This window comes from Chrysemys picta, chromosome 6, assembly GCF_011386835.1.
Source record: "Chrysemys picta bellii isolate R12L10 chromosome 6, ASM1138683v2, whole genome shotgun sequence".
Taxonomy (NCBI): domain Eukaryota; kingdom Metazoa; phylum Chordata; order Testudines; family Emydidae; genus Chrysemys; species Chrysemys picta.
Window position 1 is genome coordinate 48870 of NC_088796.1, and position 15188 is coordinate 64057.

Here is a 15188-nt window from a genome sequence, read left to right on the forward strand (position 1 = left end):
GAGAGCCAGCACTAGGGAGGGGGTCCTGGGCTGGCAGAGCAGGGGCCGTGTAGCGCAGGCCAGAGGCGATCGGGCTGGTGGAGCACAGGGTGCTGCAGAGCAGGTGTGTGGTGCATTGGGGGGGCTGGCAGAGCAGGGGGTGCTGCATGGCAGGGCTGGGGATCAGGCTGGTGTGGCAGGGTGCTGCAGGCCAGCCACGAGGGGCATGGCATTGCTGTGGGCGAAGCTTGCCTAGCCTCTCAGTTCAACTCCCAATCCACCCCAACGTTTGTGTGGTTGAAGAAGGGGCAGGAGGGTGCAATCGGGTCATGACTGCCCTCTTCTGGCAGGTGCTGTAGGGGCAGCTAACTCAGCCTCACGTGGAGCGAGCACGCTGTGGCTCTTTAGAGCAGTGATTCTCAGCCCGCCAGCGGCTTGCAGCCCAATCAGCACCCGGCTGCAGCCCATGTGCCATCCTCAGGGCCATACAGGGAGCGCGTATCTTGTGTGGCTGCAGCCCATAGAACCCCCAGAAAGCCGCATGTGCTGCCCACAATGGGAAATCGATTGAGAACCAGTGCTTTGGAGCAATGCTTTGGGCAGGCGGCTCCTCGAGAGCGGAGCGAGAGAAGGGAAGATCTGCTCACCAGGGCTTTGGGGACCCTCCCTCACTTATCACAGGGGTGGTGGGCACACCCCCTCCCCAGCCCAGCCAGGGCTTTGCTGGGGTGCAGCTCACAGTCAGCCCCTTGGTGCAGAATCCCGGAGTGACCCGGAGCTTGTGCAGCTCCATGGACGCTGGTGGGGAGCTCTGGTTACAGGCTTCTGCCATGCATAGGGTTACCATATGTCCGGTTTTTCCCGGACATGTCCGGCTTTTCGGCAATCAAACCCCCGTCCGGGGGGAATTGCCAAAAAGCCAAACATGTCCGGGAAAATGCCGGCTGGGCGCTTCCCCTCCCGGGCTCCAGCTGCGCTGGGGAAGCGCCGGCTGGGGGCGCAGGGTCTGGGGGCTGCCCGGCAAATCCTGAAGCCGGTAGCGCTGGGGCAGCCCTTTCCCCCTGGCTGGGAGTGGGAGGGAGGAGGGGGCGGAGTTAGGGAAGGGGCGGAGTTGGGGCGGGGCTAGGGGTGGGGAAATGGGCGGGGCCAGGGCCCGTGGAGGGTCCTCTTTTTTTATTTATGAGATATGGTAACCCTATTTATGAGATATGGTAACCCTACCCCAGGGTCTGTGAGGGGAGGGGGAAAGCTGCCCTGGCCCCCAGGCTCTGCGGGAGGGGTGGGGGGAGCTGCCCTGGCTCCCAGGCTCTGTGGAGGGAGGGGGGTAGCGGCCCTGGCCCCAGGCTCTGCGTGGGGGGAGCTGCCCTGATGCCGGAGACAATTCACGCCTGGTCGCTGAGTGAGTGCTTCTGAGAAGCAGCAAAGAGTGAAAAAGGGAAGCACCCTCCCTCTCCGTCCCCCTGGGCCCCAGAGTGTAACACCCCCCCACACAGAGCTCTGCCACGGGGATGGGGGGGGCGTGCCCGGGGCCCCACCACGGCCTGCCTGTGCCCGCTCCTAGACCAGGGCTCGCGAGGCAGGGACAGGCTGCTCCTGCCTGGGTTGTGCGGTGGGGGCGGGCGTCTGTGCCCCTCCGTCTGTGGGCCTCTGGTTACCCCCTCCCCCTCTCGCGCTGCAGCCTCATTCCCCGAGAGTGAGACTGTGGTTTTGCTATCTCATGGGACAGGACATAATGAAATAACCAGTCGGGGACTTCCCTTTCCGTCTGAGCCCAGACCCTCCAGCGCCCGGAGCAGACAGTGCCCAGCCCCGCCCGGAGCGATGGACCCCCGCTGCCTCTGGCTCTGGGGTCTGCTCACAGGTAGGTCCCGCTCTCACCCCCCTACCCGGAGCAATGGACCTGCTGCCCCTGGCTCTGGGGTCTGCTCACAGGAGGTCCTGCTCTCACCCCCCTACCCGGAGCAATGGACCCGCTGCCTCTGGCTCTGGGGTCTGCTCACAGGTAGGTCCCGCTCTCACCCCCCGCCCGGAGCGATGGACCTGCTGCCTCTGGCTCTGGGGTCTGCTCACAGGTAGGTCCCGCTCTCACCCCCCTAACCAGAGCAATGGACCCCCGCTGCCTCTGGCTCTGGGGTCTGCTCACAGGTAGGTCCTGCTCTCACCCCCCTACCCGGAGCAATGGACCTGCTGCCTCTGGCTCTGGGGTCTGCTCACAGGTAGGTCCCGCTCTCACCCCCCGCCCGGAGCGATGGACCCGCTGCCTCTGGCTCTGGGGTCTGCTCACAGGTAGGTCCCGCTCTCACCCCCCGCCCGAAGTGACGGACCCACTGCCCCTGGCTCTGGGGTCTGCTCAGAGGTGGGTCTGGCTGGTCCCCGTTCTGTCCCCGGGGGGTGTAGGCAGGTCAGTGCTGCGGGTGAGGCTGGCAGTGGGGAGCGAGGAAGGGTCTTGGGCAGTTCCAAGGTGCCCAGGGCAGGTGGCTCCTCTGGACGGGGGGGGGGGGGGGGGGGATGACGGGGCCTTGTGCACACGCAGGACGTGAGGGTGGGAATTCGCACGCACGCTGGGGCAGGAGCGGAAGGGGCCTAGTGCAGGTAGCGCAGGCCTGACTGGTGCTCGGTCCAGTGCCCCTCGCAATGGGGGCTGGGGCTAGGCCGGGCCCTGCGACTTGGAACGAGGCTCCTTGTGCTTCTCTCTCCACCTCCCCCAGCCTCGGCTGAATTCGCATCAGTCTGCAGCTTGTCTCTGCTGAGGTGGCTGTGGCCGGGGGGTTGTACACTGTGTGGGTCCGCATTGTTGCCGGCACAGGGGCCTGAGGACAGCAACAGTGGGGTTCATTGCCCGGAGTGCTTCGTGTCAATAAACATCCCGAGGTGGAGAAACAATCAAAGTTTATTTGAGATCTCAAAGTGGTGCAAGGAGACAGGCAAGTCTCAAATCAAGGACACCAGAAAAACAGTTTCTCTCTTTGTCATAACTATAAAGGGAAGGGTAACAGCTGTCCTGTGTACAGTACTATAAAATCCCTCCTGGCCAGAGACTCCAAAATCCTTTTCCCTGTAAAGGGTTAAGAAGCTCAGGTAACCGGGCTGGCATCTGACCTAAAGGACCAATAAGGGGACAAGATACTTTCAAATCTTGGGGGGGGAAGGCTGTTGTTTGTGTTCTTTGTTTGGGAGTGTGTTCGTTCTCGGGACTGAGAGGGACCAGACATCAATCCAGGTTCTCCACATCTTTCTAAACAAGTCTCTCCTATTTCAAACTTGTAAGTAAATAGCCAGGCAAGGCGTGTTAGTTTTCCTTTGTTTTCTCAACTTGTAAATGTACCTTTTACTAGAGTGTTTATCTTTGTTTGCTGTACTTTGAACCTGAGACTAGAGGGGAGTCCTCTGAGCTCTTTAAGTTTGATTACCCTGTAAGGTTAATTTCCATACTGATTTTTACAGAGATGATTTTTACCTTTTTCTTTAATTAAAAACCTTCTTTTTAAGAACCTGATTGATTTTTTCCTTGTTTTAAGATCCAAGGGGTTTGGATCTTGATTCACCAGGAGTTGGTGGGAGGAAGGAGGGGAATGGTTAATTTCTCCTTATTTTAGATCCAAGGGGATTGGATCTGTGTTCACCAGGAGTTGGTGGGAGGAAGGAGGGGAATGGTTAATTTCTCCTTGTTTTAGATCCAAGGGGATTGGATCTGTGTTCACCAGGAGTTGGTGGGAGGAAGGAGGGGGGATGGTTAATTTCTCCTTGTTTTAAAATCCAAGGGGTTTGGATCTGTATTCACCAGGGAATTGGTGAAGGTTTTTCAAGGCTTCTCAGAAAGGGAAAAATTGAAATGGTGGCAGCGGAACCAGAGCTAAGCTGGTAGTTAAGCTTAGAAGTTTTCATGCAGGCCCCTACATTTGTACCCTAAAGTTCAAAGTGGGGATCCAGCCTTGACACTCTTCTTTATACATTTTACAACTAAGCCCCCCCCCTACTCCCCCTCCCCTCTCTACCGAAGGCATGTTTATACATTTAAGCAATTAAATCATTCTAGGGCTATAAATCTAGCTTGTTAGTAACACTCCTCTAAACAGTTATTTGGTTCTGTTTACCCTTAGTTTATTACCCCTTCCCCAGCTAGAAACATGCAAACCTCATCATTGTCGTTTGGTACCTGGTATGCGCAAGGTCGTAATTGCTAACTAGCTGTTTACACATTCCAATCCCTGTCCTTGATTTTTGAGGTCGATTAGAGTTAAACATGGAAGGACAGAGTTTAAACATGGAAGGACAGAGTTTAAACATGGAAGAACTTTGGCTCAGGCAGGCCTAGTGACCCCAACAGCATTGTCTCTGGATTTGTACTGGGTCTCCTTGCAAAAGTCCAGTCTCGTCAACTCCTCTGTTGAGTTCCTCCACCTTTCTCACTAGGCCCATCATGGCTGCCGCGCTGCGGCTGAGAAGGTTGTTGGGCTTTGATCCTTTCACCACATGCACAGTGAAGGCTTTGTCTCTGTAAGTTATCTCTGTGGTGAAGTGGCCCCTGCAGATCAGAAACCCTCCAGGGCTAGTCAGAGCTGGGCCAGGGAACGTCAGCTCTGGGAAGGTTGAAGGTGATTGTAAGTCCCCTATGAGAGCACTGTGACATCAGCTCCTGAGTCACTGTTAACGGTAATAATCTTGCCAGGATGTCACGGAGTCACAGACCAGATGCTCTGGGACTGCTCTGTTTGAATCCAGCCAGGACTCTGGGGCAGTGTCGCTCCCCTCAGGGCACACAATCCAGGGCAAAATTCCTCCTCAGCTGTGGCCTTCCTGGGTCTGACCTCGGAGCATTCAGCACCCCTGTCCTCACCGTGTGCATCCCGCAGCGGGTCTGCCCGGGCGGGGTCCTGGGGAAGCCAGAGGGCCCTGCACCCCAACTCCGCAGTCAGACGTGACTCTCAGCCAGCGTAAAATGGAAGGTTCATTAGTCGACAGGAACACAGCTTGGAACAGAACTTGTTAGCACAGAAATCAGTGACTTTCAGCCAACTCACTCTGGGGGAACCCCGGGCCAGATGCCCTGGACTCCCCCCTCTCCGAGTCCCCCACCGCAGACTGAACTGGACCCAGCTGCCTGGCCTCGGACACGCCCGTTGCCCATCCTCTGATCTTTGTCTGGCTTCCCGGGCAAAGTGTCACCTGGTCCATCCCCCTCCTGGTTCTCAGGTGATGAAGGGCATCGGCCATTGTTTACATGGAGGCAGCTGGGCAGCCTCACCTGCCCCCAAGGGCCACAGCAAAAGTCACACCCCCTTATTCCCACCACCTAGGCATTGGTGCACTACATGGGAAACTGAGGCACACACAGTAGTCATATACGATAGTAAGACTCACATACAACATAACAAGGGAAAACCTCACTTCGTCACATCGGAATATACAGGTTCACTCTCCAGGCAGGCTCGGTGTCATCACACGTGATAGATCCCAGAAACAACAGCTCTTGATTGTTGGTAATAGCAGCCAACTCCCTGACGGCTTTGGTGTGGGAAACAGCTGGAGAACGTCCATATTTCCTGCGTTTATTACACCGTGTGCCTGTGGCTGGACATGCATCATCTCTTGGGACATGACTTTTTCCATCCCTTGTGCACATAAGCTGGAATTTGTCCCTTTTAGTCAGGGGAGTTCTCTCTCCTTTCCTCAGGGTTTTATGATAATGACCTTTTACAAGTGTCTGTTTGCGGTTTCTAAGCTAGTTTCAGGTGTTTCAAGTCGCTCCGGCCTTTTGTTCTGTTGTTGGACTAGTTCAGACGGCTTTGCTATGTGTACAGCTGTGGCGAGGTTTAAATCTCTGTTCAGCTGTCGCTGCTGTGACAGCTGGGTTAACGGTTTTTATCGGTTAACCCAGGAACCAGCCTGTCTCCGATATTGTCATGTTCTGCCGCCCCAAATCAGTTTTCAGCCAATGCACGCAGAGCTCTGATAAAACAGTCAACATTTTCCCCTGCTCCTTGAATTCTCTGGTGAAAACACTCTTCATGGACCTCCTTTCTCTGCAGTATAAAGTGCGCATCCAACACAGCCAGAACCCTTCCCTAGCCATCTTTGTGACTGTCTTCAGTAAAGTCAAAGGATTTAACTATCTGCTCTGCCTGCTTCCCCGTAGCACACACTAAAGTTGATAGCGGTGTATCTCCGGTGTCTTTGTGCAGTTTGTTTGCAATTCAAACCTTGCAAAATACTCATCTCAAAGCCGAAGTTCTCTGGGTCATTGGCGAGTGGCACGTTGATTAGATCCCGCAGCGTTTGTTGCTTTGTTCCTTCTGTTCACAACCTCGCTGGTTGTTTTCTTTCCATCTCTGGTCTGAGTTTACTCCTGACACCATGTTCGTCTGTGCCAGATACGGGCTGGCGACAGAGCTTCCTTTCCAGAGAGACCCACCAGATGTGTTGATCGTAAGATCCTCTAATGCTCTGATAGGTAGGGCCCAGGTTAGCTTAGACAAGGTGTGTTACACTCAACGCCCCCGAGTGGCTGAACGGTGTAATACAGTTCACAGCCCATCACACCTTCTGTCTGTGTCTCTAGGGGGCGCGCTGCGGGGCGGCTGGGCACAGCGTGGCTGGTCCATGTATGTCCCCCCACGGATAACGGGGCTGAGAGGAGATTCCATTGTGCTGCCCTGCACCTTCACACACCCGATCCCCGACTACACGGGTGACATCCGGGTGATCTGGAAGCCCGATATTTTCCAATGCCTGGTGAGCAACGGCACCCAGACTGGCAGTTTCGACAACTGCACGACGGGGCAGGGGCCAAGTGGGCGCTACCGCCTGGCCGGGGACCCCCGACGACACAACCTCTCCCTGCACATCGCAGGGCTGCAATACGAGGACAGCAGAGAGTACACGTGCCGCGTGATGATCCCAGATGTACCAAATGTCTACGAGAACAAGATTGGGATAATGCTCAACGTGGAAGGTACCGTGCCCAGGGTCAGGGGCTGAGCTCTCGGAGCCCGTCTGGGCAATCCCGGGGTCACGCAGTCTCTGCCAGCCAGGGCCCTGCTGCTGGCCGCAGCCTGGTGCAGGGGGGAGGGATGTATGTGGTGCCGGGGGCCCTGGGCTCCGTTCGCTCCCAGAGGTGGGGCTGCTCCCCTCTGAGAATGGCCCCGTGCAGAGCCCCCAGAGCCTGGAGCCGTCCGCGGGCAGAGCACAGCATGGAGCTGTGTGAGGGCCCCACCCTCCTGACCCCTGCCTGCTGTGGGGCCAGACCGGAAGCTTCCCTGGCACCTGCCCCCCGTGCCCCTGTGCTGTGTGCCCGGGCAGGGCCTGCCCAGGGGATTGCTCTCTGCCATGGCTCAGCCACCCAGGGAGGCCCCAGGCCTTTTCCCTGCCCCAGTGGGGGTGTCTCCATAGTGCCCAGCCCCAAGGCAGATGGGGGGGCGATCCCAGCCCCCCATGGGCTGCCTGCTCCCCCATCGGTGCCTCCTCTCCTCTCCCCACAGCGCGACCCAGCATCCTCAACCTCACGCTGCTCCCCGGGCCCCTCCCTGTGCGGGTGGCCTGCACGGCCGAGGGGATCCCCGTGCCCAACATCTCATGGCGGGGGCCGGCGGGGATCGAGGTGGTGCAGCTACAGAACACTCCTGGGCCCTGGTACCAGACGACGCAGGTGGTGTCAGTGAACCAGACCGGGACCTACACCTGCCGGGCGGAGAACGTGCACGGCTGGGCTGAGAGCTCGGTGTTCGTGGGGTCCACGGGGCCGACCCTCCTGCTCATCCTCCTCCCAGCAACCCTGTTCCTGTTCCCTGTCCTCCTGCTGCTCGTCCTCTGCTGCTGATGGAAAGGTAGGGGCGAGGCGCACCTGGGGCAGCCCCCACCCGCCTGGCACCGCAGCAGCCCCCACAGCGGGCCCGGGCCAGGGCAGGCGTCGGCTGGAGTGGCTGCAGCGAGGGCCTCAGCTCAGCACCACCCCCAGAGCCCCCAGCAAACCAGGCCACGCTGCAGTGAAGCCCTCCCTCTGCCCCATGGTGCGCTGCCCGCGCAGGGCGACCCCCAGCAACCTCCACCCAGAGCGCAGTACCCGACGGGCGCTGCGGGCGTCCCAGGGCTGAGTGGGGAGGGGTCCCGACAGGTGCTGTGGGGGTCCCAGGGCTGAGTGGGGAGGGGTCCCGACGGGCGCTGTGGGGGTCCCAGGGCTGAGTGGGGGGGGGTCCCGACGGGCGCTGCGGGGGTCCCAGGGCTGAGTGTGGAGGGGTCCCGACGGGCGCTGTGGGGGTCCCAGGGCTGAGGTATGGGGCTCCCTCCCCCAGCTACCCCCTGCGCCCCAGTGCTGTGGGGTGGGGGCGTATCCCTGGCACTGCCCCTTGCTCACAGCCATGTTTCCATGGCACCGGTTTCTGCAGTGCCGCAGGCTCCAGAACAGTGGGGTGGGCAGGGGGTGCAGGACGGGGCCCAGGCTGGCACCGGCACCATCTCTGACGTCTCCACCTTGTTCTCTTACAGGCCAGTGCCGGGTCCCAGGGAGGTGAGTGTCCTCACGGTGCCTGTGTGTGTCAGTGGGTGTGCAAGGGCCGCGGGTGTGTCTAGGCAGGTGTGTCTGTGGGGTGTGTTTTGGCAGGTGTGCGAGGACGTGGTGTTTTATGGGAGGGTGTACTGGTCGGCCCACAACATTTTGGCACCTGAGGCGGGGAGCTCAAATGACACCCCCATGCCCCCTCGCTTGGGCTAAAACTTTGGAAGGTCTCAATTCTGCCTTCTTCCTGTTCTACTCCTCTCATGGTACTGCTCGGCTACCTACCCCAATAAAGGAGAACTAACAACTTAAAATGCCTTGTTCAAAAATTTTACGTAACACTTAACTTTTAAACGCCTGAACAGCAAATGTAACTTTTCTTGCTTGCATAGTAAACACTGGCATTTTTATCTGTTTGAATAATCAAAGTGGTGCTTTCCGTGCCTTCTTGGTTGCAAAGATTTGAACTGCTTCCTGAAGGTCCACAGTCTGGGCCAGCTCATGCTCTATTGAGATGGTTGCAAGGCCGACCAGCCTCTCCTGTGTCATTGTGGAGCATAGATGTGTTTTTATGAACTTCAGCTTGGAGAAGCTGCGTTCTCCACTGGCAACTGTTACAGGAAGTGTTAGAAGTATGCGCAGAGCAACAAAAGCATTTGGAGCCCCCGGGCCTCCACCCCCAAAGAGGTTGATGCCACCCTGTTCTCTAGACCGGAGTGACTCTCAGCCAGCATGAAACAGGAGGTTTATTGAGAGTTGAACCCAGCACAGGAAACTCTCAGGGCCTCAGGCCTGGCCTGGCCTCCCTCAGCCCAGCACATCCCAGTCTCTCTGCATCCAGGTGGGCTCTGCCTGCTCCCCCTCCCCAGCCCAGAGCCCCCCTGCTCACAGCTGGGCATCTGAGATCCCCCAGCCCCAGGCCCCACCTCTGTCCATTGTCTTCTCTCCAGGTAAACAGGGTCGTAAACCGGGGCCTCCTCTCCTGCTTCTGTCCTCTGGCTGGAACCGGCTGGTCAGGTCACTGGCTCCTCACTCTGCAGCCCATTGTCCTCCCACTGGCCAGAACCGGCTGCGTCTCCTCAGCTGGGCCTCCGGGTCACCAGGTCGCCAGGTCACCAGTCGCTGGGGTCCATCCTCCCGGCCATCGGCTGGGTCCCCCAGTCCTCTCTCCAGTCCTCTGCAAAACAAACTCCCTCTCCCCTCACCTCGTTAAACCAGTAACACCCAGGAAAACTGAGTCCCACCCCCTCTGCATGCAAACCATTGAAACTCCACAGAGAACAAGAAAACCCCCCCACTTCATCACACCAAGCCAGGCCCAAAACAGCTTCTATAGTACCTCACTGGTTACTCAGAAGTCCAAACAACGCAGTTCCCTTAAAGTGCCCAGCCTCAGGCCTCCATCCAGACACACCTGTCAGATATGATGATGATTACTGAAAATCTTATCTTATCATGTAAAAGAAAAGGTTCTTCCAATCCCAAAGGATCAGCCACACACCCAGGTTCAATTATAACTTAGATCTTACCCAAAATACACCCTATAGCCAATTCTTATTAACTAAGCTAAAATTTATTAAAAAAGAAAAGAGAGAGAGAGTGTTGGTTAAAAGATCAATATTCATACAGACTTGAATAGCGGAGGTGAGTTTGTAGTTGCCAAAAGTCCTTTTAGAAATAGTCCATAGGTTATAGTCTAATGTCCATATTCAGGGTGACTCCAGTCAGTGACTGGGGATCTCAATTCTTGTGGCTTAAGGTTTCCCCTTCTTGAAACCCAAAGCAGATCTGAGATGAAGCAGGATCATGTCCCAGGGTTCTTATACATTTCCAGCAGCCTTTCGGCCTGAGAAAACAATAGGCTTAATGCTCCTTCCAAACATCCTGGCAATTAGCACAGGGTAATTTATCCATTAAACAGTTCAGATACAGGTTACCACAACCTTCAAAGAGACATAGAGATAATAATACTATTTCACTCAAGTGTCTTCCTAAATGTTAATATTCCTTCTTTGATCTTTGAATTAAAGCTGTAGCAATAGACAAGACTTGTTTGCTTATATTACAAGCCCTGAGCAAACATCTCCCCTTCTATCTCTAACAATGCCGGCTGCATTTCAAAGCTCTGTTCATTTACAGATCTCCCTAACCAGTCTCTAAAGTTCGGCCATGGGTCAGGTTAGTCTGTGAGTTAATTAACTCTTTCTGGCCTTGTCACCTTTCAATGAGATATTATATTATACTCATAACGCCACAGGGTGGTCATCTTATTTGTGCACATATATTCCAGAACAGCCTTTGGAATTGATCCTGATGCAATGTATCTTGAAAGGGCTTTCAGCTCATCACCTAAATCACTCGCATCAATATTGCGCATGTCATCATGTGTCAACACTGTCTCTAGTGCCCTGCATTGCTGGTGTAGGTCTTCAGGTATAGTGAGGAGTTTTGGAATATCCTACAACATCCCAAATATACTGCGGTGTTCCTTGAGCTGCATGAAACGGTCTTCAACTGACTGTATTGCATAATCTAGCACCTGGTTAAAGAATTCAACTTTGAATTGTTGTTTGGGGTCTCTTATGGGATTATCTTCCCAAATTGGTGTTTGATAGACTTTATCGCCTCCACTCGACTTTCCCATCGTGTGGCACTCAGTGGTTTCAGTGTCAGAGAGGATGTTCCCAGATGTTCTTCAAAATTTGCCATGGATGAGTTGATGCAGAGAAAAATACAGAGATGCTTTGAATTACATTAAAAAAACCAGCAGCCTCACTAGAAGCTGATGCTGCATCACTGACCACCAAGTTCAATGAATGAGAACTTCATGGGACAAAAAAGCTCAAGGGTTTAACTCTCGGATCCATGTCTGCACTCCTCTGTTCTTTCCTCTCATGTTGGCACCGTTATCGTAGCCCTGACCTCTCATGTCAGCTATCGCAATTCCCGTATCTTCCAGCTTTTTAAGAAGCACATTTATCATACCAGCTCCTGTAGTATCAATGTCAATAAATTCTAGAAAATGCTCTGACAGTCACCATTGCAGGGACATTTTCACTAGGTTCTGTTGTTGTTACAAAACGCACCATTCAAGTCATTTGTCTTGGCTGATGTCAGGTGTGCAGTCCAGAATAACAGAGTAATATCTTGCTGACTTCAGATCTGCCACAATCTTCTGTTTGTCTTTTGTTACCAGTAACTGTATGATCTCATTTTGAATTGGTTTTCCAAGGTAGTGGTGTGTGTACATTTCTTAGGTGGTGACTCTTCTTAGATGCTCCTGGAGTACAGCATCAAACTCAGCCATCAGCTCCACAATTTTAAGGAAGTTTCCATTGTTTGGCACATACAGCTGATCTGAAGTGCCACACAGTGCTAGGTTTTGGGTAGCAAGCATTCTCACAATGGCAATGAGCCTTTTCAGAACATTTTGCCAGTAAAGAGACTCTGATGCAATCTTCTCTTGATGCTGATCATCTATAGTGGCCTTTAACCTTAGTCTCATCTCAAGCTCTTTCCACCTATGGAGTGCTCTCTGGTGATTTGCTGCCTTCTCATGGCATGCCAGATTTCTAGCCAGATTTTCCCAGTCCTTTGTTCCTGTAGAACCCAATGTGGCTGGAACATAAATGGTATGCAGCATTCTGGGTTTCTGAGTACATAAGCCATGGCCTCTCCACTTTGTCACCATTGGGGATTTCACACCAGTAATGTGTTGGATGGAAACTTCTATTTTCATTGTCTTTGGGGAACATGAAGTTTTTCACTTGCTGTGGCCCAGGCAGTACAAGGAAGTCCCTCAGGCTACTGCTCAAGTGGGTCCAGTCCTGGATCATCTAGACTTAAGGAACTAAACTCAGCAGCAGCTGTTTCTTGCGCCTCCACCACACTCTTCTCTGAGCTACACTTTTCTTCAGGAATGTGCCTGGTTCCATCCATTTGAGATGGAGATATGGATGCTGCAGTAGCTGCCAGGTCACCTGCACTGTGACTAACTGGAAGATCAGGCATCTCCTCACCATTCACATCCTCACTGGGGCCGGAAGGCTCATCGTGAACATTTGTGTCTGTGTATCTCAGGAGAGCTCCTTCCTGCTTAGATAGAAAAGCTTCCTTTGCTTGCTTGCTTTTTCTGAATGCTGCCCCAGAGGGGCGTTTTCTTCTTTCACTCATGACAGCTGTTCTGTGCCAGCTAGAGTGGCTCTCAACACTCAATTGAAGAGGACAAATAAGCAGGCTGGTAGCAGGGCCTGAGTGAGGGAAGATATCAGCGTCTTAACGGCCTAACTGACTCCTACTACTTCAGTTGACTGCCTGTTCTCCTCAAGTGGGTTCCGGGAAGCAGCAGGAAACAGGAAGCTCCCTGAGAAGCTGGTGTGAAACAGTCCAGGCTCCTGGGGGTGCTGGAGAGGTACATAAGAGGCTTCTCCTCTCTCTCCCTGCAGCTCCTGCTGTTTTCTGTTCTTCCCTCTCCCCTTTTCTCCTGCCTGCCTGTTATGTCTCTTGTGCCCTCCTTCCTCCAGCACAGCACTCCACCATCTCTGTGCATCTCGAGCAGAGAGATTACATAGGCACCAGCAGCAGACATAATTTTCTACACTCTGGGTCCTAGTGGTGCCCCACCCCCTCCCCAGTCTGGCACCCTGCGGCGGCCACTTCAGTTCGCCTCATGGTAAGGCCAGCCCTGGTGGGTGTTCAAGGCCTGTATGTGTGTGCCTGGGTGTGTATGTGTGTGTCAGTGTGTGTGTGAAGCCTGAGTGTGTGTCTCAGTGGGTGGGTGTGCTAGGGCAGGGGGTGTCAGTAGGTGCCTGGGTCGGTGAGTGGTTGTGTGTGGGCACGTGCATATGGGTAGGTGTGTCTGGGCAGGCGTGCAAGGGCAGGGTGCATGTCTGGGTGCCTGTGCGAGGACAGGAGTTATCAGTGGATGGTTGTGTGTGTGTGGGCAGGTGTGCAAGGGCAGGTGTATCTGGGTAGATGTGCGAGGGCACACACCCACACCCCACAGTAACTGCACTAACAGTGTCTGGTTGGTACATCTGACTGGACACTGCCAGGGTCCCTTTTTGACTGGACTTTCCAGTCGAAAACCGGGCACCTGGCAACCCTACATGTTACCCCCTCCCCGCCTCTCAAGTTACCCTTTTGTCCCTTGGCCCCCATCCCATGTCCCTGTGTCTCCTCATGTTTCCCCTACACGCGGTGTCTGCCGTCCCTCCCCATTACCCCCTGACTCCTCCTCATGTTACCCCCACTGCCATGACCCCCGTCCCTTGCTGTTACCCCCAGGCCCTGCAGCCCCATTCCATGGCTCTGGCCCTCTCCAGGTCCCCATCCTCCCTGTGTCACCCCCCATCTGTGGCCTCCGTCCCACGCCTGCCTCTCTCTTCTGCCCCCAGGAGAAGCCTACTTGCCCTTTGCCGAGATGCCGGAGCTGCGGAACGCCGTCCTGATGGGACACCCGGGGCACAGCTCTGCCCCCCAGGCCCTGCTGGGGGAACTCCCTGCCCTGCCCTCACACGCTCTGCCTTTTCCCTCCCCAGGACTGCGGAGCCCGGCTAAGCAGAGCGGCAAGAAGGCGTGATGCCTGTGACGTTGCGCTCCATATGTTTTATGGAAATATGCTAATGAGTGTGAATATAATGTAACTGGAATATGCTTCATGCAAAAGGTCTCTTGTAAGATATCATTACAAAGCTTATAATCTACTGAGTATGGTCATCCTATTTGTTTCAGAGTGGTAGCTGTGTTAGTCTGTATCAGCAAAAACAACGAGAAATCTTTGTGGCACCTTAGAGACTATGTTTGTATCATTCTTGCATCTAGACTTAGAAATATGAAATATAACTCTGAGGTCCTATTGAAATTATGCAAAGTGTGGGCCATTAATGGTGGCTTGGAATCTTGATGGCTCCCATTGACTAGGACAATTGGTTGTAAATGGCTCTGTTTACTTGTAAGCCTTCCTGTGTTCCTGTGAGTCAGGCCGGAAAGAATGGAGGCTGGGGTCTCACAGGACATGTGACTATGTCACCTGGTACTGGAATCCATCTTAAACCTGGTGCTTTTCCATTTAGAAGGAGGGATGGGGACCCTGAGAGACAAAAGATTCCCACCTTGTGCCAAAGCTATAAAAGGGGGTGGAACAAAACAAAGGGGGGCGGCCAGTCATGAGAAATCCCCTAGCTACCACCTGAACTGCAAGGGTTGTACCGGGGAAAGGATTGGGTCCAGATTAGGAAGGAGTCTAGTCTGTGACAGAAGCTTATTGGAACATCTGTGAGGGTGAGATTTACCTGTATTCAGTTTCTAAATGTATTAGGCTTAGACTTGCCTGTTTTGTTTTATTTTGCTTGGTAACTTCCTTTGTTCTGTCTGTTATTACTTGAAACCACTTGATTCCTACTTTTTATACTTAATAAAATCACTTCTGTTTATTAATGAACCCAGAGTAAGTGATTAATACCTGGGGGACTAAACAGCTGTGCATATCTCTTTATCAGTGTTATAGAGGGCAGACAATTTATGAGTTTATCCTGCATAAGCTTTATAAAGAGTAAAACGGATTTATTTGGGGTTTGGATCCCATTGGGAGCTGGGTGTCTGGGTGCTGGAGATAGGTGACCTGCTGAGCAGTTTTTCGTTAAAATCTTCATCTTTGGGGGTGTGATGTTATTGACATGAACTGTGACTGTATAGATCATTGTTGCAACCAAGGTTC

The 15188-nt window shown here is 54.0% G+C and overlaps 1 protein-coding gene across 1 annotated transcript; it reads left to right on the forward strand.

The window, feature by feature from the left end:
• Positions 1-1425: 1425 nt before the first annotated feature.
• LOC135984158 (sialic acid-binding Ig-like lectin 15) lies at positions 1426-14912 on the forward strand. Its single transcript, XM_065598550.1, has 5 exons — positions 1426-1840; positions 6539-6931; positions 7458-7802; positions 8461-8482; positions 13867-14912. The coding sequence occupies exons 1-3, from the start codon at positions 1801-1803 to the stop codon at positions 7793-7795; spliced, it is 771 nt and encodes a 256-aa protein (XP_065454622.1). The 5' UTR covers positions 1426-1800; the 3' UTR covers positions 7796-7802; positions 8461-8482; positions 13867-14912.
• Positions 14913-15188: the final 276 nt, after the last annotated feature.